This window comes from Hyalella azteca, unplaced genomic scaffold (assembly GCF_000764305.2).
Source record: "Hyalella azteca isolate HAZT.00-mixed unplaced genomic scaffold, Hazt_2.0.2 contig13728, whole genome shotgun sequence".
Lineage (NCBI taxonomy): Eukaryota > Metazoa > Arthropoda > Malacostraca > Amphipoda > Hyalellidae > Hyalella > Hyalella azteca.
In genome coordinates, this window is record NW_025943639.1 from 181,718 (window position 1) to 207,347 (window position 25,630).

The 25,630-nt window shown below is 35.0% G+C and overlaps 1 protein-coding gene across 2 annotated transcripts; it reads left to right on the forward strand.

Annotated features, from left to right (window-relative positions):
- On the forward strand, positions 1-25,401 carry LOC108670362. Of its 2 annotated transcripts, XM_018157832.2 has the most exons (7): positions 1-199; positions 12,006-12,328; positions 15,412-15,477; positions 16,242-16,761; positions 18,375-18,691; positions 22,567-22,703; positions 23,371-25,401. In XM_018157832.2, the coding sequence occupies exons 2-6, from the start codon at positions 12,223-12,225 to the stop codon at positions 22,653-22,655; spliced, it is 1,098 nt and encodes a 365-aa protein (XP_018013321.1). In that variant the 5' UTR covers positions 1-199; positions 12,006-12,222; the 3' UTR covers positions 22,656-22,703; positions 23,371-25,401. The 2 variants fall into 2 exon arrangements, with proteins under 2 accessions (XP_018013321.1, XP_047739778.1); XM_047883822.1 differs by lacking the exon at positions 1-199 and having other exon boundaries at positions 11,973-12,328.
- The last annotated feature ends 229 nt before the right edge of the window (positions 25,402-25,630 follow it).

The window sequence follows — 25,630 nt, forward strand, 5'->3', positions numbered from 1 at the left end:
CAGAAAACTCCTGCCAAAGTCATGTCCTGAAAGTATCGGCAGTAATCCTTATTAGCGGGGGCTTTGAACTTTCCCAAAGCTGATCCATCTCACCAGAAGAGTTTAAGCTGACGCGTGTTAGATCGTGACAGTTTCTCCTCACAGGTTATATTTGGCAACGTGTCCATAACGAAATCAGTCGCGCCTATCAACGAAACAGGTGAGCTTCTCTGGTATGGGTGTTTACGAAACCGGAAGAACTTTTTATGCTTTTTTGAAAAAGTATCATTGATATTGATTTGTTTTCCAAAAAGAACATAAAACTATTCTAGTCCGTCGGACATCTGATAAAAAAAATTTAATGTAGTATGTGATAGAACTATTGAACAATTTTCTGTTCATTGGATTGTGACTGTATATAAGATACATTTTATAATGTTTGTAGTCCTCTGCCGAATTTGCAGGATTAAAAAACATCGGTATAATTGATAGTGTAGTCTTTTTTGGTTCCTATTTATTGCGAAAGAATTAGAACAGCGATAAACTCGCATGATCTACTTCACGATCGTTATTATACGTAACCGTCTGCCCCCAAAAACTCCAATGCAATTATATGTAAGAAAATTGAATCTTTTCCAACTGTAATGGGAATGCGCTAGAAATTTTCCACAGCTGGAATGATGGAACTGTTACCCTCTTCACATCGACACCCAATATCGTAAGCGTGCCAGAAGGGCTACAATTTAGCGACGAGGTTCGAAGCTTCCACAGCTCGCTGGGAACTTCCTTCTCGCGCGCACGTTGCAGAGAAATAAAAAAGCGTCTATAAGAAAAATTACATCAAAACAGTTTTTTTCGCGAAATGAACGGCGACTTTGGTTTTAACAAGGGGTTGAAAGTGGTTATAGAGTCTATAATGGAAGAATATGTTAGGCGGTTCACCATATCAAGTACTCGGTTTAAATCGCTTTAAGATTATTTTTTAAATTTACATCCTTAACGTCGTTCCCGTTTGTATGTATTGATTTTTGAGCCCTCTTTTTAACATAAATTTATTATTCAGTACATATTTGTATTTCCATCTACAATAATATTGTTCGTAAGAAAACTTATTTCATTATTATAATTATTATTATTGTTATTATTATTATTGTGATTATTATTATGTTTATTATTATTATTGTTATTTTATTATTAATATTATTATTATTATTAGTGAGTCATCTCAATCCAATGAGAAAAATTTAACGCACCTCAGAGAGTTCAGAGTTCTACCTTACTGAAAGCGTGTATTCAAAAATTTTCCAGTTAATATATTAGTTATCTGTTTGTCTGATAATACTGCGGAAAATGGACTAATTTTATGAATTATCGTTACCATCGGTGAAATGAAGCAATAGATCGAGATATGTTAAAAACCATCCCAATATTCGTTTTAAATTCGTCCCACTGACTCTCGCTGTATACAATGCATCTGATATGAAATGTCCACTTCAGGGAGGTGATCTCTCGCTGCCAATTGCAATGCTGACCTTCAGCGCGGGCCCAATTTCTGGCTTAAATCGACAGAGAGAAGCCGAATAATATACGATATGCTTTTCAGAGTTTCTAAATTTAAAGCTACAAGATATTTGTCATCATTCAGATTTGTTTATGAAAGTATACAAGCATATCATATGAAAATCATTCCGTATAACTTATTTACTCCATCGTTTAAGAAGTGGTACTTTCTAAGCGCATTTCGTTTCGTATTCATGGCCATTTCAGTAGCATTTTCTATGTACTCGTTCATCGAATGAGTACATTTCTATGTACTCATTCACTAATTCTTCCAGTTCTTATTTGAAAATTTGTTCCAGGAATGCAATCGAGCCGGTCGAACAGTAGGAAAGGAGAAATTGAGTACTTCGATATATTATCTGTTTCTTATCTGTATTTATGGTAGGATTGGTAGCAGCTAAATTTTTCAAAATTATTCTTGACTATCACGCTTAAAATTTGCCGAAATTTTGATGGTGAAATCACGACCCGATCTTTGATCGGCAAATTGATTCCTTGGGGAGTCTCTGGTGCCTGTCGCTCCGTTCGTTCGCCTCCGCTACAAATTATGGCTGAACTGAACTCCTATGCAAGGCCACTTACTACGAACAGAACATGAATAATGACTACAATAATCACGTTTTACGTGTGTGAAACCCATTTTGTTTCATCATAAATAATATATATGAGCACAATTTATCTCTTCAGTTAACGCAACGATTCATCCAATGGTTTGAAACCAAAATAATAATCTCTGAGATCTTGCCTTGTAAACCAACTTAACCCCACACATGTACATCCGTTACGAGTCACCGAGTTACTTAACGAGCACTACCGAAATTTGAAAGAATGTTTCATTCTAGATCTCTATTTTCCCACATATTATCTGTGCAATAACAATTTCCGATCAAAAATCGAATGGCTATCACGCGGCCACGCGCAAATATTGCCTCGTTTTCATGTTGCTCTCACCATAACGAGCAAGAAAGCCAGCGCGGCTTAGCTTGGAGTTATCGGTTTTCTTTGCCACTCTAACATGGAGCGTCTGTTCCCTCCCCTGGCTCACCATGCAACAAAGTTCAAATGCAAAAACCTCCGAAGCCTCAGAGCAGCCATGTCAAGCAGAAAATTTGTAACTACAGCTTACATGGCTTGTTTTATGAGGGCATAAATCTCTGTTAAATAGTTGTTTCATTAAGCGGTGACACTTGCGGATTTTAAATGAATATGCATAGTTGGTTCCTATAAAGGGACTATTTACAAAGTGTTTGTTATTTAATTAGTAGTTGGCATTAGCAAAATTTTTGTATATACGCGAAGTCAAAATCACTAAGGATCCATAAACATTGTAGGGTAAATAAATCGTGCAATATCTTTCAGGCAGCAATATCAATAACTCTCACACAACAATAATATCGCAAGCCATTTATTTGATTTAACTATTAAAAAATCATACATGCTGCGACAAGAAAAAACACAGTCATTTTCTAAGAGCAGAACGATCGATCAAAGCACTTGACCGATCGATTGAAAAATTCACGAGTGTGAAAGTTATAAGTAAATTTCGAGGTTAAGATTTTTCTGATCTGTATCGGAAAAATTGTACAATCAAAGCGCCAAATAGTTTTATTTAATGCGACGCTTAAAAACTCTGGCTCATTCATCTCCCACACAAATACAGAAGATAAAGTTATGGAAGTTATCACTTCGGCAGATTAATTGCTCGCTGCATGAGTTTTTATAGCCCGTTTATCGACACGAGTCCATTACCGCGAACAAGGCTATAGATCGCACATGCAAAACCGAGCAGTTATTAAACATTGCAGACATGCAGTGTTCATTTCATTGCAATGACGTCATACTGTGTGATTCCAATATTGTGAGAAGATGATTTCATTGCTTGGCGTTATTCACGAGAAACCTCTTAATAGAATAAGATTCATTTATTATTGTAGATTTTCTGGTAGTTTGTAAATGAGAAACGGCGATTATTGGATCAATATGATAACATATTTTCAATATTTATTTCTTTCCAGAACTCAAAAAATTGTTCCATTCAGTGAAGCATTTAAGCAATTCTCTACATCCGGGAAGATTAATGTGTCTAGCTCCCAAAACTATATAAGATAGTTGTACGGAAAATATTATTCTAAAACCCCCACCACAACGTAGAGCTTCGTTTTAGCTTTCTATGGCAAACCGTCCCGAGAGGCCTGAGCAACACCTTTGAATTCAATGCACTCCCGGGGCTCCCTGGAATCGCTTCAGTAATTCAAAGAGCTCGCGCCTATAAGAGGAGGAGAGAGATTATTTGAGAAATATTTGATAACATTAGCCTTCACTTTGTGAAAAACAATATTATTTCACCTGATGGTGGCGTACGAATTAAAAATGAACTTATAAAAGTTTTTACTCGAGATCTCGAAGTGATTATTTTTACAACTAAGTCCCTTCAAACAAATTCCTTATTCGTTTATCGAAATTTAAATATGTAAATGTCAGTTATATTAAGCATTATTGCTCTGGAAATATTTGAAATATATTTTTTTGACATTTATGCATAAATTGTTTTTTTAATACTTGATGTGATTTCATTTTTATCTCGAAAACATTAATCAATTCCAGACCTCTATGACCAATTCTTGACATCAATAACAATTTCTTGGCATCAATGACCAATTCTTGAAATCAATGACATATTCTTGACATCCATGACCAATTCTTGACATCAATGACCAATTCTTGACATCACTGACAAATTTTAGCATCAATGACCAATTCTTGACATTAATGACATATTCTTGACATCAATGACCAATTCTTGAAATCAATGACATATTCTTGACATCCATGACCAATTCTTTACATCAATGACCAATTCTTGACATAAATGACCAATTTCTGATATTGAAGGCTAATTTCTGACATTAATGACAAATTCATGACAAAAAGAATTCATGATAGAACAGAGCCTATCAATTGCCTCTACAATGACCAATTCCTGACAACAACAAGACAATTATACCTAAACAATATATATTCGATGATGTGACTTTGGGAGAAGAATTGATATAGAACTTGATACTCGTGTGGTTTTTCGGGTTATAACGAAAAAATTTAAAAATGACCATTTTCAATAGTGATAATAAAATATATGTTTCCATGATTTTTTTGTTAAATGTTCCCAAAATCAGTTTTAGTTTTAGCGATTATAATCCATCTACTTGAAGTTTCATTTCCTTTTCTTTTACAAGCATGATGAGAAAGTAGTTTCAATGCATTCGAATTATCGGCGTTGAAAATATTTTAATTTAAATGAAAAAAATGAATTACTATTTGATTAATAGGCGGAATTTTGGCCATCGTTTCATCGAATTTTTATCTAAGAAAGCAAAATTGCACTGTGATGGAAGTTATTTGGTTTTCTAATACGCCTGCAAGAGGAAAAATTAACCTCAGCATTTGTTTATCGAAACGTTCCACACCTAAACCAATTTTTAAAATTCAGCGAAGAGTACTTCTGCAAATATTTTCTTCTTCACATGCATAGCCAAAGTACTATATTGGAATGATTAAGGTTTAAATTTTCATCCTCTTAAATTTTCGCTCTCATTGCTAAGTTGGAAAATTTGGGGTTCAAATTTGCATGAGAGAAGGAAATTCTACAGGTTTGCTTGGCTCGCCATTCAGCTTGACAAATAAAACCTCATTCAAAAAGCAAGTTTTGGATAAAAGTTTTCGTATTCCTGAAGGGATCTAAGGCTATCAACATGGTCGAAAGAACAACGAAAAAATAAATTGTAATTAACTAAAATGTAGAACATCGCTTGGCATAACACATATTTAACGCCAGTGATGAATATTGTCCGTTTCTTTCCCGTGTATACCATCATTGAATCAATACAACCAAGACAAAATAATCTCGCAATATTCAATGATTGTATTGGCAATTCAATGTGAAGGAAATAAATAGTAAACTATAATAATTATGTATCAATGTAACTCGCTGGTTGATGAGGACTTTCAATTGAAGCCATAAAGCAACATCGTTATAAATGACTTTGTCCAATCACAGCGCGCATTAAATTTAGCCCCAACTTCTGCATGAGAGACACTCGAGAGTATACTTGAATTTCATAAGCATTAGAGAACTTTTTAATGTCAATGCTGAAGAGGCACCGAAAGTTCCAATGCAGCGTTTGAAGATCTCACTTCTACGACAACTTAGCGGTCATGTATAGGGTAGGTTCTACGGTTATGTTCAATGTTTCTCGAAAACCTTCTGAAATTTACGACCCATCGCATTTAATATCTTAAATACAAACACTCATCACAACATTACTGCTGCACCCTCGTATATCACATTTTTGCATAAGTACAATGCAGAAGTAACGGGGAAACGGGAAACTTGAACTAATATTATTGTCATATAATTCCAATACTATGACTGTGCCGACGTATTTCAATGAAATATGGCAGAAAAAGTCGTAAAAACATTTCCTGCTTTACACTTGCCGTCCGATTGCAAGGTGCCCACAACTGATATGTGACACCCACCAAAATTCACACCAAAAATTTGCCAAGTATCTCAAATGTTTTCTAAAGGCTAGAGGTTTTTCAGCCAGAAGTCGAAAATATAAGACAAGAACTTCCGGTTTAATTAGTAGCATTATCTAATAAATAGCATTCTGCTGCATGGATCTCTCTAGCTAGTTAAAAAGTCCTAAAATCTCTCCGTGTATCGTAATACATTCGCACAAGTAAAAACACTAGCTGCTTGTGTCTAATAACAATGCACTGCATGTCAAACTTAAACTTCAACTTTTCTCAGAATTTTATTGTTAGAGCTAGATCTTGTAGTTATAAAATAGCTACCAAGAAAAGCTCTCCTTGGCTCTATATTTCCGTTGAGTGGCTTGCAAGAGCTCATTCGTTGGAAAATTCGCGGATGCGCCCGTTGTGAAGCACGCAGAGCCTAAGTCACTTAGTGGCTGAGGCAATCCTGTGTCCGTTACAGCGGTAAGCCAGAGTACAAGCCACTTTTACCTGGCCAAATAACATCATTAGCGTTGGCTATTAACACCACTGAGCAGCTGCGCGAGTTCCGTGGTGCCGCTCGTGCAGCATTTGCGAGATAACGATCGTCATTCGTGTGCAATAGACGGTGAAATTCTGTAATCCTTCTAAATGGCAGATCTTGCCACAAATTTACGTTTTCACGGTCAAATTTCGAAGTCTTCTGTGGGATCGAGCGATGTTAGCTTGAAAATCCCAAATGAAGCAGGCTATGACGCACATGGAACAGACATCTAGGTCGCAAATCTAACGGTGAAGATAAACAAATTTAAAATTTTGAACATTGCTGAAAATTTATCTGGGCCCGAACATGAATAAAGTAATTAAATTTATGCATCGGTACTTCTATGTTACGTTATGTTATGTTATGTTTATTAAATTTATGCATGTTACCCAGTTTCATTTATGTTACGATCAAGTAAATCCAACCGATTTATTTTTCTGGTTTCTTATGAGCTTAAACTGAGAAAATTATTTCGTAGCAAATTATGCATCAAATACTGTCATTTTGCCGTGAAGTTAAACAGATGACGAAAAACGTATATCATTCAAATATTATCTGTTCAATTAATATTGAAGAGACAATCGAACGCCTAGTTTTACTTCCATTCTTTTGTCCAGGTTCTTTTTTTGCTCGTGTTGTATTACATTGTTCAATTCGTGTATCGTGTAACGAACGATTAATTTGCTTCAAGCTAAACTCCGGAGATGCACTCCGGCGTGTAACAGATTTAAAGTCAGAACTATACAGGAATAAAATCTTAAAAAGTAATCTTAAATATTTATTTTTCGAAAATATAAAAATCTTTTTACCCTTAAATTAAAAAATGAAAGAGTAATGGAAATTTTCGCTATAATTCAGAGCCAGACTGCTATCCTGAATACTCAGCAATGTAGTGACATATTACCAGTCTAAATTTTTTTCTTGCCAAAAAATTTGGTTAATAAAATGCTTCAGCTATTCCTCTGCAGTATTGATGTCGTTGATAGTTGCATATTACTTAGCTAACTAAATAATAGATTCGTAAGTTTTCTGGGTAATATTCTGCATTGATGGTTCTCTAAATGCTGTTCATATTAAATAGATGATATAGAACTTCTGAAGAACAAAAATAGACGATTTGGTTTCAGTTCCCACTTGTCTTATATTTCCAATTGTGTCGTGTTCGGAAATGGTCATTGGAATCTGCAGTGGCTTCCATTGTCCAGAACTCGCCGCCTGTACAATGACTGTCAGTCATCCACAGCTTTTTTCATATTAGGAGATCTGCTTTACGGTTTTAATTTGTAAGCATGAACATGTTTTCTTATAGTAGGGAAATATTTTTTTTGCGGTTCTAATTTGTAAGCGCGAGCATTTTTCATTTATTTCACCGCCTTAAAATCGACGCATGCTTTTTTTCTATTTAATGTTGAGAACTGCACAGCGGCTTTAATTTGTAGGTATGAGCGTTTTTACATAATAAGTAGATTTTTCCGCGGCTTCAATATGAAAATAATGGCGTTTTGCTAGTAATAGATTCCATTCGGGTGGTTTAACTTTTAAGTATGGGAATTTATCCATTATTGAATATAAACATAATTTATGAAATATAAGACGAATCAAGAACATGCGTTTGCACTGACGACGTTTCTGTGTATAATAACTGAAATACGAGAAAATTTACCGTAGAGTTTTTCCTCAATTCTTTCTATAATGAAAGGAAGTCTGCTGTGGTCAGACTGCAGCACAAAAGGCACCAAAAAATTTTACCATGGCTCTTAAAAAAAGTAAAGAAGCTAAGACAATTGTAAACATTTGAAATTAAGCAGACACATACGCAAAATTAATTTATTAGACATTGAGTTCCTTTCCGTTCATAATTTCATAGAGTTTAGTTCCAAAACATCGCGTAGACCTTCGAGTTCTAGCCCAAGCCGAAAATCCTCCTTAAATTCAATCGCTGTTTGCTAGAGAAATTTGGCAGGCCTAAATAAGTCGATATCGGGGATTTGCAAATCGAGGGAGGAGCGCAGGGTTAAAAGACACACAAACGAGGGTCGTTGCAAAAAAAAACATTCCTTGAAGGCCACACAGCCCAAAATTCTGCAATGATTCTAGGTGCTGGCAAATTACAGACGTTTATTGACACGATCATTTCATTCATTTGGAAGTGTTAGCATTGACCAAGAGGCTAATTTCTATGGAACTATTCAAAATTTCTAAAGCTTGCGGAGAGCAGCCGCATGAACTCATTTATATTTTTCACCCAACATTTTTTTACGGTTTAAAATATGCCATTACTAAATTCTGTTTTGGTTTCGGTAAATTTTTAAAGTTTAAAAATTTATTAATTAGTTGATATTAGAAGCAAAATCGGAAATAAGGAATGTAGTATTACTTCTTTTTGTGCGTTTTGTTGAAATCCATTAATGCATGTTATCCAAAATAATTTATAAAATTAATAGAGCATTTCTTCTCCTCTGAGTTACAGCGAAAAAATTTATTCTGCAACGTTGCTAACGTACAGGATTTAGGCGTCAGCGAAGGCATTTTGCATTTTTTAAAGTTTGTTTTCGTTTGCTTCTCAATACGTTCTGTTTTCATCAACTGAGGAGAAGTTATTACAGTTAAAGAGTAGTTCTCACGAAGGATAATTAAACAAAATTATTAATGTTAGCGTGAGGCCAGACTTTGTTTGGCGACCAATCGATGGTTTATATGTACATTAAACACTCTAATATCGACGTATAATTATAAACGAGCTTGGCACAGTGGCACACTATGAGTTCAAACTGTAGGCTGTTTGTCGTACAGACTCGTGGCAGGAGGTTACAGATTTGCTTCACTTATTTTCATGTGGTGAACTTTCTAATATATAACTGTGTTATCTTCCCTTATTTTCATGTGGTGAACTTTCTAATATATAACTGTGTTATCTTCTTTTATTTCCGTCCATTGCAATCAAGCACCAAAATGACACTAGCTATACAAATGCTCAATGCAAAGATTTTTTTGATAATTATGTGAACTCAAATCTAATCTCTGATATAATTCTATAATATGATTCTAATTGCTCTAAGCTGGTGAACATGCATAAACGTAGCCATTTAGAGATTACCTAATATGGGATCAATAAATCTTGCTCTCTACGTCATAGTTCGTTGCTCCTATACAACGAAGAGGAAATAAGATATTTCTGATCGTTATTATTATTTAATTGTAGTGTTGGTTGTAGAAACATATGCACTCAAAATTGTGGCATTATATTTGTGTAACTGTAGTGAGGCTTGACTGGTAAACATGTGTTTTTGAACATTTTAGATGATGTTCTCTCTGCAGAGGCTAATTGTAAAATGAAAAAGAATAAATTGCAAAATTCATCGAATATTTTTCTTGCACGCGTTACTGACTTGGCTGCAAATTGCTATCTCAAAAAGTTGAAAATAATCTTACCAAAGTGTGACTTGCAGCTCAAAAGTGGGTTACTCAAAATTGATATGGATTTGTTATGTCATAAGCACAGAAGATTCCCAGCAAATCAGCGATCTTCCTTCCAGAGAAAAAACACTAAATTTTTTTATTTACACTGAAATTTCACAGGCGTGTGCAGCAATTTGGAGACCTCTTCGTATCCATTCCCGTTAAAGTGTTTTTAGACGGCCACCAAATGTTCTGGCGAGTTTAGAGTAAGCTTTTCTCTGGCAAATGTTGTTGTGAGTGAAGTTCATCTTTCTTTTGAATTGTGATGAAACACTTCCATTTTTATCAAGTGCTCAAGGGATTTTCTCTGCTGTCCACCGTGCAATTTAGAATCATGAAAGGGAGAGCAGGAAGAATGTCTGCTCACTGTCAAGTTCATGGAGCATTTGAAGTTTTTTGGGGGAACTGACTACACCAAAACCATGAAATGACACAAGCATCCATGAATGAGCAAAAAGATTTGTTTGTCATTCATGAATTTGAAAAAATTTAATTTGTAAGCTGAGCAGATAAGATCTGAAGTACGAGTAAATCTATTTCACTGAACGTTTGAAAGATCAGTATAATTTAAGGCATGTTGTACTACTATGCATGTTCCATTTTAATCTTTCAGTAGTAAAGTTTTAAGCAAACATATCACAGTTCATCAATTCCATGCCACGGTTCACGGTCAAAAAATTTGTGACTCAAGATCCATTCAAATTCAGAGTATGGCAAAACTTGTATTCTAATAAATATTTTATTTATTTAAATATATTAAATTCAAATAAAAATTTATCAGATTTTCGAAAATTTATTGGTTGCAATTTATGAATGATGAAACTTGAAACAAAAATACTTTCAGACGCAAACAAAAAACATCCATAGACAAGCAATATTTGTAAAACTTGCGGTTGTATTCGGATCTCACCGGAAATAAGTTGAGACGCTATATTATTTGTCAATGAACCCATATGGCAATATATATTTTAGCATTTATCGTAAATAAATAGTGCGCTAACAATTTATGGCGCATGGTTGATATGGCTTGACTGAAAATACCTTCCATAGTTATACTATCATAATCCATTTCATGGGCACTGTCACACCAAACCCGTAGCCTACAAAAAGGACTTTTTTAATTGTTTGGTTACATTTCTTTCTGCCATAGTAAATCAAAGTCTGACACGTGCCACTTTCTTGGCATTACCGCTGTACGTTGCATGTTCCCGCAATAAGGGCTCCTATTATGTTATATGGAACCTTGCGTCGCGCGCTGTCGGGCTACCGCACGTAAACATTGCCGCCTGAGCCTCTAAAGCTCCCAGCTTACGGTTAGCCGCAAGCGCCCCGCGGAGTTTGCCTGTTCTAAATCTTAAACCTCAATCTAACTGTACCTGATTTGTCCCGAACCTCGACAAACTATTATGTAAAGTGAGAAGAAAAGCGCATTGCGCTGAATCTAATTCATAAATAGTGCGAATTGAACGGAGGGTATCGAGAAAATTTCTGCAAATTAGAAATCGTTAGTTGTACTTTTACTAGGCTAACGTGATTAGTTGAAGATTTAGGATGTTATAGTGCCCTTTCTTTCTATATAGCCCTTTTTCCATCTAATGAACTTAGCTTATGATTAGCAATGCAAAAAATCTTAATACATGAAAATATTACTATTTTTATATTATGATTAATATTTTTTCCCGCAGACAAGAGGGAGTGCAAGCCACGACGAACAGAGCTTGTTATTTTAGCCGAAAAGTTCGGGCGCAATCCGCCAGTGCAAGACTGCTGGTGTAAATTGGTTATCCTAACCTTTGTTCCCTACCACTGTTCTCCAGAACTATACTTTAATTTTGTTTACTTGGCAATTTTATTAATTTCATGTCTCTCGATTTCATTCAACTTTTGATTATTTAATCATTTTTTATCCTTTTGCAATAAAGTAATGAAATTGTTTCTCGTTTTCCAGAAACTATGCTTTGATGAACATACAAAAATTATTTTAATTTGATCATTTCGACTATTTATATCGAAATATTTTCCTTGAAGCGAAACACAGTATTTTCGATTAAAAACCAATAATCTTCTTCCTGCCAATTCAGTTAAAGATTAATTTATGTTGATACATTCAAACAAGAAAACAGACTATAGCTAATTATTTGAAACTTCAGTCAAGAGAGCACAGAATGATGACATTGAACTGCAGAGTGACTCACTCTCCTGTTCAGTTCGTGCGACCGATCCTCTACTTATGCGCGGCGGGAATCATCTTGAATACCGCCTCGGCGACAAGTAAGTTCTTCCAATTTATTCCCTACTCAACAGAATAATTGTGTGCAATTGAGGCTACAATTCTAAAGCTTACTTGGCAATTTTAGCTTTCTATCATTAAAGATAATTTTCAAAAATGTATCAGGTTTACTGAAATTTTCAATGATTTTGATTAACTTCAAGGATCTTTGATTTGCTTTCATGTTTTTCGTAGCGTGTTTCATTAGAATCTATACAACCACATGACAAAAGACAATTAGTTAGGCCGTGACAATTGCTTAGCAATGTGCTGCTTACTGAAGATCTCTTATTAGAATATTTTTGGAGTAGCATTAAATATTTTTAGCTCAGTATATTGGGCTCCCTTTCAATAATTACTGAAACGTATAATGACGCTCATACTTGCTGGGTGTGCATCATGTTGATTTTGTTTTACAATATTTAAATTTTCACCGACATGTTTCAGACTATAAAAATATTAACTAATTTGCAGATAAAATTTTGCAAATTTTGTATTCATTTACTTTTTTCTATGCTGATAGCACTGAAATAAGTTCCTGAAGAAAATATTGCTGAGAGAAAGCGTATATAGATATGATAAATCTGGCAATCAATTCATGGGATGGGATGGTCAGCCTGAACTGACGAACATTTTTCACGGAAGAATGACGCAGCGAATACCTGCGAATAAAGTATCCCAGAACATAAGATTCGCGGTCATATCCAATTCTTTTTGGAGTGTTTTATGGCCAGGGTGGCGCTTCTGGAAATCAACATAAGAGATTTTTGTAGTCTGTGCGCTACATCTACTTCCAAAAATATCCCAGTTCATGGTCGGCATTTCAGTGTGCACGCATTAAGCTTCAGTGACGGAAAAGCAACCGCATGTTTCGTTTCTCGGCACGCTCCAAAATTAGACTCGAGAAGATTGGAAAATGCAACTTTCCTTCACGTAAAACAAATTTTGCTGACTTTCGTTTCGGCGTTCAAGGAATGAGAGGGCAAGATTTGTAAGTTACCACTGTAAACAACCCCATTTGAAATTAAATGCATTACTGGTACAATTACAAGACTATGGATAGAGAAAGTAAATGTATTCAGACAGAACTGGAAACCTTAAAATTTTTTTATTTACGATGTAGTTCTCCATTTAACATCATTCTAAAAGTTATATATAAAATCAACCTATCTAAAAAATTCTATATGCCTTCGAAAAATATAATATTACAAAATTCCGTTTTCTGACCGAGAGTTAGTATTACACTCTACAAATATCCAATTTTGGTAAACAATTAGTAGATTGATCAAAATAAAACTACTCTGAGCTTTCAAAACATATCCCCCAAATAACTGTGAAAAAATGAATAAGACAGTCGTGCTTGCACATTCTTTGTTTAACTCCATCATTTCGTTGTGCTGTTTCGTATTGTTGGTTAAGCTTCCACTCTAATATCATCAAGGCATTAGAGTGGATGTAGAGTAAATGGAGTAGAGTGGAGGTAGTGGAATAATGTAGAATGTATGTAGAGTAGAATAACTTACAGAGTAAGTTGTTCTATTCGGTATAGGTTGAGTGAAATCGTCTTGATCTCGCTAAGATTACAATACAAACAAAAAAATTTTGGAGTGAATGAAAGAGCAGCTTCGAGTAATATCAAATAAAAATAAAAATTTTTATTTGAAAATAATATTAGATATGGAATAATAAAAAATGAGTTAATATTATAAACAAAATAATATTAAAAAAAAACTAATATTAATAACATTAATATGAACGCAGGGTCAGTGAATGGTTTGAACTTTTTTTTCACTACTACATGTTTTTTAGTACATTTTTTTCTCGTCGTTGATCCTATTTTTCCTTATTATGGATAAATTTCATCAAAAAATTGAACTAATTTATTGATAAATGGAATCGTTTTGAAATTGTGATAATTATACAGAATAAATGTGGAGGTGTATACTAGATCACTATACCTATAGACGTTCTTTTTTACCAGTGTAAATTCTTTTTACGATTAGGGTTCATCAATCAGAAAAGATATAGCCAAAATTGTTTTTGCGTTTGGGTCTGTTTGCTTGAAGCCTGCTACCTCAAATTTTCAATTAGCCATCAATTTTCTTTCGAATGCAAAACACATCATTGCATCCACCCATTCTGAAGTTTATTCATTGAAATAAATTTGACAGGCGACAAAAATGTCTACCTGGTCATAGTACAATTATTAAAGGCGATTTATTTATTCAATTGAACAAATGAGCTTCATACATGAACAAAAAACTAGATTTTGAAAGGCTACATGTATATAGTATGTACAGCTGTAGGTTAAAAGGATTCATATGGGAGCTGTTCGTGAGTATCATGGTTGAATGATCGTATCCTGGTTGAATGTACGTATCATGGTTGAATGTATCACGGTTGAATGATCGTATCCTGGTTGAATGTACGTATCATGGTTGAATGTACGTATCATGGTTGAATGTTCATATCATGGTTGAATGTTCGTATCATGGTTGAATGTACGTATCATGGTTGAATGTTCATATCATGGTTGAATGTTCATATCACGGTTGAATGTTCGTATCATGGTTGAATGTTCATATCATGGTTGAATGTTCATATCATGGTTGAATGTTCATATCATGGTTGAATGTTCATATCATGGTTGAATGTTCGTATCATGGTTGAATGTTCGTATCATGGTAGAATGTACGTATCATGGTTGAATGTTCGTATCATGGTTGAATGTACGTATCATGGTAGAATGTTCGTATCAAGGCGTATTGCCTACCCGTGGTAAAAATTGATATTTAATGTTTAAATTCAGATATTAAAATTAAATTTCATCGCGCCAAATAATTTCTTCACATATTTAAACAATATCCAAATGATAGTTCAATTTATAACCTTGAATTAAATGGGTAATTCTGTTGTAAGCATTCATAAATTTATTGTTACTTCGGTTGTGCACGATTTTTAAATTGCAAAGATTATCGATCACGGTAACGTGGGGCCAACCCTGTAGTTACTGATAAAAATAATCGTATTGATTCCGTCTGTTGCTCATTATAAACAGGTTAATTTTCCATTTGATAATAAACAGACGGAGTTGGAGGTGTCCAGCACGCACCCATCACAGCGCTGCTGCCTCCACCAGCACCCTTGAGAGGTAGGATAACAGGGAAGTTCCCTAATTTCGGTTTTTCTTGATGCAAGTTCACAACTGGTTTCCTCTTAAAGTGCAGTTCTCGACTCTTGCTAATGGATCGTGATGGCAGTCGCAACAATGGGATCACTTTTTATGCACTGATATTTTTGAAAACGGGCGCCATATAGCACGGATGTATCATATTTTTGTAATTTTAGCGAGACATGTATATGAATAACGTGGGAGAAGATAAAACAGCGCTGTTGATGAGATGATTGTTCTTTTTCGTAGTCAAAATGTATATATTTTATTATTTTTTATTGGTCAATGAGCAAGGAAATAACCTACTGTGTATTTTTCGAGCTGGCTTAATTTTTTTGGTTTATAATCGCAATTTAGTAGATCTGTCAAGAAGTCGTTCTCATTTATAAAGTCATATTAGTACTGCAATACTAATTCAAACCGCGCATTTTATGTAGATTATGCATTAGGATTCTCAATGGTGCATAAAAATAAAAATAAAATTGCTCCCTTCAAACATTTTTACACTTGAAGCCCGAAAATAAAGTGTATCTAATGTACAGCCACTGAAGGGGCCTGATCAAAATAATCATTTACGAGTACTTCCATGGCATCAGGTTTCAGTCAATTAAGGGTCCCATTGTTTCTAAATACGAGTATCAAGCATTACTGTCATATGCTATCTTGTACATCTCTCCAGTCCAGTGAAGATGATAGAACTGTTCGAAATGGCTGTGTTGTCAAATCAAGCGTGAATTTTACAGATGGCTCATCGCGACCGTACGCACTGACTTCCATTGCGTCTGGGTCGAGGTCGTCACCATTTGATACGACTTTGTTCAAGTACACAGGCGGGACACATATCTGGCCTCCTGGGTATTTCCAGGGCGAAGAAGCAGGCGACGCAGGGAGCTTAGTCGTTAGAAATGGCGGGATGGCTGGAGTTGGTGAAGGAGGAGGGATAAGTGGAAGTACGTACGGCGGAGGTGGAGGAGAAGAAGAACTGAAAGGTGAAAGAGGACCCAACGTAGAAGAAATTGGCAGTCCATACGCAAGTGGAGGGGTAGAAGGCTTCAGGCATTACGGGGAGAGAGGAGTGGCACCATTTGGAAATGGCGAAGATTTTGGCTTTTCACGAGTAGGTTTACCGAGCCGCATGGGCTCCAGAGCCGAAGATTGGTCTACGGGACCCGAAGGTGTTCGGCTTCTGAAAGCTCTGCTGCGTGTTTTCCCATTGGCAAATGACGAAGAGTTTATGGAATCCAGAGAGCAGGCAGCGCAAGGGTGAGATGGTTGATTATTTATATAATAATTTTACCCTATCGGATAATTTGTTGAATATCGGTGGGCTGAGTATCACATGTGAACACGAATGAATATCAAGAACTGGGGTTGCAAATTTTTTAATGAAATAGCTCGTTTTGTTGTATTCTTTACATTTTTTCACACATCATAGTTTTTTATCTCTGTTTAGGTTGCGTCTCGCAGTTGATTTCTAGCGCTACGGAGATTTATTTTTGACCGTCTCGGTCTAAAATTGAAAATTTTGGCTTTCCCGGTTTTTAGTATCATTTAAAGGGCCAAAATTGTGCATCTAAAGAGCCCAAAGCCATGTTTGTGCGTTCTTTTGTTCGTTCACCACAGCCGTCGAAGCGCAAGTAAAACCTATACCTTCAATGATCACAAATTTCAGTTTTTTGGCTCTCCTGAAAAGTGAAAATTTCAATCTCAAAAACCTATCTCCTCCTATGATTTACAAGCTACAACATTGAGAGATATACCATTCGATTTGCAAAAGAAAAAAAGATCTATAGAGAATGATTGTAGTTTTTTTTAATTTCGCTATAGTTTGGATAATATTTGCACAAAGGGGGTAAGGGAAAGGGAACCGAAAAACGGACGAAAAATCCACACCCCCAGCCCCAATTAAATATAAGAATTTCGAAAAAAGCTACGACGAATCCCTAGATATAGTTTTTACGCATCAAATTATATGTAGTACGATGTTGTAGCTTGAAAATCCTAGGAGGAGATTGATTTCTACAGTACCCCTTTTTTGCCGTTTTCTATGAATTTCACGTTTTCATAAATTTTTTCGAAAAATTTACATGACCAAAAAAGTCTTAGATGTGTACCAAGCTTCAAAGTGATCCGTCATTGAATAAAAATTTTTTTTGACCGAAACGCGTCTCTTAAAACTAGAACTTGTAACGATATGAATGTACACTATCACCCACAAGTAGATAATAAATTACCAGAAAATGTTTTAATGCTGTTGGAAAAGAATATTTATTTTGAGAATTTCCTTTTTGATTTTACGTTGAGTCTCTGATGTAATAACCTCGTCATTTTTCCTCGTCATTTTTTCCCTCGTCATTCTATTTTGCAGTCATTGTCTGCTCCTCTCCAATCATCGAGAAAATTGAGTAATTTGCCGTAGAAATATCGAAAAGCTGACAAATTCGGCTTCTGCCTTGAAAGAAATATCACGTCTTAAAAACGAGAAAAAATTGTGCTAGAGTCATGATCAGCGGCTCTAGCTCATAAAAAATTGTGTTTTTTCTATATAATTCAATCTTGTGTTATATGATTTCCTAAATAACTTCTTCAAAAGGCGAATTGTTATTATGAAGAATGCAAGTTATTTAAAACTACTAAGTGTCATTCAACTTCTATCTCCTCGACAAAATATAGAGGTTATTAAAGATAAGTAAGGAATTAACGATTAGGCATAAATACCCATTTATGGTGAATTTTATGTTAGCCATGTTCCATTAACTTTCTCTAGTTTTTTTTTCGCTGATAAAATTGACTTGTGATCAAATTCGGATACTTCATTTTATTCACAACATATTACGATAATATTCATGGTTTTAATATCCTTATTGATTTTAAAGGGGAACTTCAAATGCAAATGAGCAAGGCTTGGACTCCACTGAGATGAACGAAGACGAACAACAACCAAGCCGGTATCCCAACAACGAAGAATCGAACCAAATTCAGCCAAAACTTCAGTCAAGCGATTACAAATCCTTCCAAACGGCGGGCTCGTTCCAGAAGGCTCAGCTAGCAGAACACAATCTTGAGCAGATGGAGCCGCTGAAGCAGCTCGAGGAGCCGAGTGTCAAGCGTGGTTTCTACGACACAATTGCAGGCGTGAAGAATTGGTTTGGCAACAACAACCATCTGCGCCACAGACCGGTTGTCAACCGCAGTGAGTTTCATCTAAGGAATGTTTCATTTGCCTCAAGCCATAATATTGATTTTTGACATTACAAAGATTTGATTAATGACTTAGTGATTACACTGCGAATGATTGTATTTATTTGTGCTTTACTCTATCAAATTATGAAAAAGTAGCAGGTAAGTCTGGCGTTGCCTGGAATTTATAACTTTTAAAACAAAATAATCCAGTAATTAAAGAAAGAATGAGCTAAACCAACATCCGGCACGAACTTCCCATTCAAATCTTCTTTTGAAACTTAAATTAATAATTTAATTTTTCCTTTTTTTGATTGAAGTGTACACTTCCCTTAGCGAAAAAAAAATTTCAATCAAGATTCAATTTTTCCCCGTTTTTCAATTTTGCAAGATTCCACCATCAAAAAATAAATTTTCATTTAATATCCTGACACGATTGATCAGCCTCTATATATTTTAACGATGGGAACACAAACAAACACACATCACAAACTTTGACAGTAATATATGTAAAACATTTAATGCAAACTACAAATTTTATTATTTGACCGTAGTTACTAAGAATTCCCTAAAGAATTATGTCCAACTTTTACCAAAAAAAAACGAAATATTAAAAAAAAGGATCGCAAACTTATTTCTTTAGCTTTCAATTTCAATATCATTAGGATTTCTAAAGATTAATATCCCTAGTAACAATTTTTTAAGGGGCCCATTTTGGTCCAAGGTGGCGTAACAATATTGGCCACGTGTAGAAGTGACATGTAGAAGCCTCATGGTTTTTGTGAAAATTCTGCCAAGTTATATATAGGCTATGTAGAAATAACACGATTTATATATATGGTTCATGTGCGCTGAATTAACAGCCACAATCTATGAATGAACAATTTGGACAAAATGAATTTATGTAGTTCCTTTATTCACCATTCGTCTTTTCTGACATCTAGATTTTAATTACAGCTTGAAACTGAAGTTCAGTATCTTTGCAGTAGTTAAGAGATTCGGTTTGTCACCAGAATCGTCCATCAAAATATATTTTGAAAATCGAAAATTAAGTCGTTGTAATCGTCATAAGAAATGTAAAATAAATAAAAATTTTCACTTCTTTGTGCCTGATAGCCAGAGGTGGGCAGTAGCGCGCTACATGTAGCGGTAGCGGTAGCGGCGCTACATTAAGGGGAATGTAGCGGTTGCGTTAGCGCCCGCTACATTTATAGATAAAGCCTTTAGATTTTACCTAATAGTATTAAATATTATTTAAAAACCAGCATGATACATACATAATATAAATTACAGAATAAAACTGTACGAAGGTTTTCGGTGTAATGTTGTCAACCTCAGCCTGTCACTAGTGTCAACATGTTAGTTGTTACTTGTTAAGTTGTTACCAGTTGCCACTTGCAGGTATTTTTTCATGTTTCAGTTTGCATACAGTTATTTTTACACAGTTATTTTTATGTTTCACCTTCCCTACATGGATGTCTACTTTAATCTACCAATCTCAAAAATAATCCACCTATATATATATATATAAATAAATGACTGATTTTTTATATGTATAGGTGGATAATTTTTTAGATTTGTAGATTAAATTACACATCCATGTAGGGAAGGTAAAACATAGAAATAACTGTAACTTTTATTTTCTGTATCTTACCCGTACTAGTTCAGTTAGGTTAATTGCAATAAAGTTACATTGATATGTTTTGAAAATGTTCATTAAAGGCAGTGGTTCCCAAAGTGGGCGATATCGCCCCCCTAGGGGCGATGGAAAGATTTTGGGGGGGCGGTAAAGAAGAAGAGGGGATCAAACTAATGAACTTAACTCCATGAAACTTGTTACACGTATTCATTAGGACCTAACGGTAATGTAAAGCTCGTGAAAATTTTTTTAATCTTGCCTTCAATTGTTTTTGCCATACTTATATGGCCGAATTCACAGTGATCAAGGAATTTCTTCCAAATTCCTAAACAGATTCGGACGAAATTTTGAATTTACAGTCCTAACTACCGAACGGTGATGTTTAGCTCATGAAAAATTTTTCGATTGTGCCTTCGTTCGCGAGTTTCATTCGTGATTTAAACAGCAATACGTGCTTAAATTCGCAGTATGCAAGAAATTTCTTGCAAACTACTGAACAGATTTGAACGAAATTTAGTATTTTAATACCTGACCTCAGCATCGGTGATGTTTAGCTCGTTACAATTTTTTCGTTTTGCCTTCGTTTGTGAGTTATACGGCTATCAGTAAACGGCTCTTGGTTAAACCAACCGGTAGAAAGGCCGATCATTTGTCCTATATCTGTATAACTTGCGAACGAAAGCGAATAAGGAAGTGCAAAACCAAGAATGACGTTAAAATGAAAAAATCTCGCAAACGACGGTAAAATATATTTTTTCAATCTAAAAAACACCATTTGGTGGTTAGGAATGTATATTCAAAATTTCGTTCAAATCTGTTTGGTACCGGTAGTTTGGAAGAAATTCTTTGATCATTGCGAATTTCGGCCTGTATCGCAATATAACTCACGAACGAAGGTGATATTTAAAAATTTTTTGCTAGCTAAACGTCATCGTTAAGTTCTGATGAATACATGTTCCAAGTTTTATTGAGTTGCGTTCATTAGTTTGGGTGATATTACTTGATAATTGAATTTGGAGATTGGTCGTGCGACTGGCCACGAGTCCGGCCGTAAATTTGCCCGAGACGTCCTAGGTTTCTAGTGTTGAAACGGTTAAAACAGCTGAAAAACACATTGGTTCACTAAAAGGGTCCTATGTGTGAAATACACATTTGTGTTTAGCCTTTATCTTTTAAAATTGCAGCGAACTAAATTTTATAGCAAGAGGCGCATGATTTTATATGTGACTGTGGGGGGCGCTAGAAATTCACTAGGGAGCGAAAGGGGGCGCCAGCCTGAAAAAGTTTGGGAACCACTGATTAAAGGTTTATGAGTAAATCCCAATATCAGAACAATAAATATTCAGAGATTTTCAATAATTTTCGCCATTGTAGCGGCTAATGTAGCGGCGCTACATTTTACTGTAGCGGTAGCGCTCGCTACAATCTAGTGGATGTAGCGGTAGCAGTAGCGCCCGCTACATTTGGAGCATGTAACGGTAGCGATAGCGCCGCTACATTTCAAAGTAGCGCTGCCCAGCTCTGCTGATAGCGTAACGATCAAATGATTACAGGGAACATGACTATTAACAAACAAAACAAAACTTAACTGCAGTTAACAAGAGCAAACTTAACTGCAGTTTTCACCACAATTGCAGTTGAGTTTGCATCTTAATAAGTATGTGATGCATCTTAGTTTGCCTTACAGTAAATTAGACTGAGCACAAGAAATTTCAACGCTTGTCAACCAGGAAGTTCAGAAACTTCAATGGTCAACCACACCAGCGTCACCTCAGTAAAATATCATGAGGACCATTTTCTTATGCCATTTAGAAAATAAATCTACAATCGACATCAGAGTGTCCGGTCTTTAAAGGCAATATAAAACCGTTTAGATGTTCACCGAAAGAGATGTTAAACTTCAACGTGTTAAGATGACGAGACTGCCAAATTTCCGAGCAGAACAATATAGAAAAACTGTTATCGATGAATTCAAAAACTGTTATCTATGGATGAAAAAAGTTCCATTTAATTGAAAAATTTTGATAAAGTGCACTGTAGTGCACTTTATCGAAAGTGCACCGAAATATTGTGAGCAGTTTTGACGCGGACTACGAACTGAGCTAGCATGAAACTAGTGTTACGTTGTCGGCCATCTTCACACTCTAAAGGTTGGATATACAAGTAAATCATAGGAGCGCATAAAAATAGACTATTAAAACTAAGCTAACAAAGGTTTGCTAAAATTATTTACACTTATACTCTTTCAGGAGCACCAGAGAGCAAGCACTACAGCTGCATTAAGAACTGTATACAAGGAGGCAAGCTGCACCCCATACAGTGCCACACGCTCTGTTAAGCCGCGCCACATTCCACCCATTCTCGCCAGAGTTTACTGAAGTCTATGGTTTGTAATTTCAGTTCTCTGGCATGCCTCTCTGCATACCGTTCCTTGAGCAAAGATTATTTATTTACCATCACTTATTTACCAAATTATCTTATTCAGAAAGTTGTGCGGCAATAGCAATTTTAATTATTTTGAAGAGATTCCAGTATCTTGTAGTGTCACAGACAAATTCAAAGATATGAAGCTCATTTGCTGGAAAATTCTTATAATCAACCCTTAAATCAAAATAATAGATTTCTTCAACATATTTTGTCATGAACAAAGCCAAATTCTTTTCACACTGACATCGAACCTGTTTCTCGCAAAACCTCTGATGGGTTTACATTTCGCCGATCGACAGGGGAAACATTTTTTCAGGTGTTTAGCAATCAATTAATAATTTTTTGAAAGCGTTTGCTTACACTGAACTACAGTGCATCGAAGCCTTAATGAGATTAAGGTCATTATATTAATTTGAGTTTTTTGCCGTTTTAGTATTTCTACTTTGACGTTTTAGTATTTTTACATTGGACTCTAACACTAATAGAGAACAAATAATTTACGCGAAGCGAATCTCTGTTTAACGGAAGATTTTAGTGCGAGCCTTTTAGTAGCTTTAATCCTAAACGGTTAATAGGCATTCAGATTACTCTAATAGAAAGTGTCTCACATTATTCCCTTTTTTCAGATGTGTATAAAGAAATATGGGACTTGCTACAGGCGTTGACTGCACTCGACTTCAAAGCAGGCTTTTCTGGTCCAGAAATTTTGCCAACGAAATGGAGTATTAATCGAGTATCCTGCTGTTTGGAAATCCCTCTTGTGGTTACTTTTTCGTATGTTTCAATAATGCAATCCTAGTAAGAAAAACATTAGGAAATTATATCATAAATTTTTCGCAAGTAGAAATTTTTAAATTGAAAGCATTCTATACGATTGTTCAATATTTCCATTAATGTTGAATTTAAAGTGCTTGAAAATTTCATCACACATGACAATAAGTAGTTAAGCTCACTAGGAAAATCCACGACCATTAGTCAGTTGAATGCGGAGCCAACACACGTCCCTATTTATCAAATTTTCATCGCATTCGGGAAGATCAACATTCACAGCTGATCTGAAAATTACAATAAAAAGCTGGAATTAGCGCCCTATATGAGAGCGGCGTTTTTAAATTTGAAAGGTGCTGGAAATAATCTGTTAAGTATAATCCGTTTATTAAAGCTGCTGAACATTACGTTGTGGAACTCTTCACGTTTCCATAATGCACGCATCAATCCATTTTATGTTCAATGTTTCTGTAAACAAATTATTACCATTTGGTCAAGTGACAATTTTTTACTTATAATTAATACATGGCATTAAGTCAATAAATCACACAATAAGCTATACAACGAAAACGCAGTCAAATTAATAAATAACTGGCGGAACAACCCTACGATTGACAATAATGACAAGGACTCTTTTAAGAAAATTATGTCGCCGTTTAAAACATTCCTTGGTATAGGGATGGAAGCTGAAAGTTAGCATGCTTTATGCATTATTTAATAAAAACATTATTTACCTTTATACTCTCAGTCGCTAATAAAAAGAAGTTCTTTTTTTTGCCATGATCATGATCACAGCATGTTCGGTTTAAAAGTAATCAGGGTGTTAAGTTTGAATCAATTGCTAATTAAGATTTTTTCCGTCTTTTTAAAAAAGAGAATATTCTTGCGGTTTTGCTGCGTCTCCAACTGTTGAAGAATTAACAGTAGAGAAAGGCAGGTTCATTCCTTCTTGCTGGTATTTTCCCTGATCCTGAACCTTACATATAGAACATTACATTTTTTTATAACTCTCATGCATTGATCACTTCTAAGATTTTACTATTTTTTGGCCGACATCGTAAATTTCAAAATATACCATTGAGATAAGCAAATAAATGAATATTTTTAATGAACAATCTCATTAGAATATTCACGAAGCTTTTAGATCCTCTTCAAAGGAAATCTTTTTGCCCACATGACTCAGGTACTATAAACACAATTAAATTAATCCAGTTAAAACTCAAATGATACATAAAGCAACACAGGAAATTTTTACCGATTGGAAGCGGTCAATCAAAGTATCAAATTGAAACACAGTTGAATGAATTACAGTAAAGTTGAAACACAATTGTGTCAAATCCTCATTCACTCTTTAGGAAAACTTATACGCAAATTCAGAACGCAATCAAATAAACACGAATAATTTTCTAGGGATAAATGTTAAAGCTAAAAGTGAACAAAACAAAAAATAAGGCTTCGAATTAAACCTTCCTTTCACTGTATATCGTAATGTTCTGTTAAGTAGCTCAAGATTATAGATATTTCGTCGCGTTTTAAAACCACTTTGGTTTCATTTCGGTCGGTGATTGAGATCAGCCAAAATACACGGTTTAAGTAATTATTTAAAAAATATGAAACGCTTAATGTATTCAGGCCCTCAAATGTTAAATTTATAATGTGTTACAACCTCGTACATTCATTATGAGCTTTGAAATTCACATTCAAAAATAATGTTTTCAGTCCAAGGCAATAAAATCTAGCCGCTGTACTACAAACACAAGTTGGTAGAATTACAGAGCACTAAACCATTGAATACAAGTAAATGACTTGAACCTTCCCTGCCAATTGTGTAGGCAAAGTTCCAATAAATATTATAGTAAGTGTGAAGAATGGATAATACATATGCTGCATAGAAACCTTGTTTTATTCACCTCCAACTTCAAGTCTTTCCCGTATACTGGTATTTTTACTTTATTTTTTACTTTTAATAATTTACTTTCACTTTTGCATTACCGAATTCTTCAACAAAAGTTGAAAAACAATGAAATTATTAAATATTGGTTAACAAAACTAATTGGCCGATGAACGAGTTTAATAACGTACGAAGTGGACAATAAACTATCATACCCATGATCAGTA

Bases quoted from the DNA above. Each gene is read 5' to 3' on its own strand.
- LOC108670362 (XM_018157832.2), top strand. From the start codon at position 12,223: ATGATGACATTGAACTGCAGAGTGACTCACTCTCCTGTTCAGTTCGTG. The intron at 16,762-18,374 runs GTGAGATGGTTG...TTGATTTTAAAG, and splicing joins AGAGAGCAGGCAGCGCAAGG to GGGAACTTCAAATGCAAATG. The intron at 18,692-22,566 runs GTGAGTTTCATC...ATACTCTTTCAG, and splicing joins CAGACCGGTTGTCAACCGCA to GAGCACCAGAGAGCAAGCAC.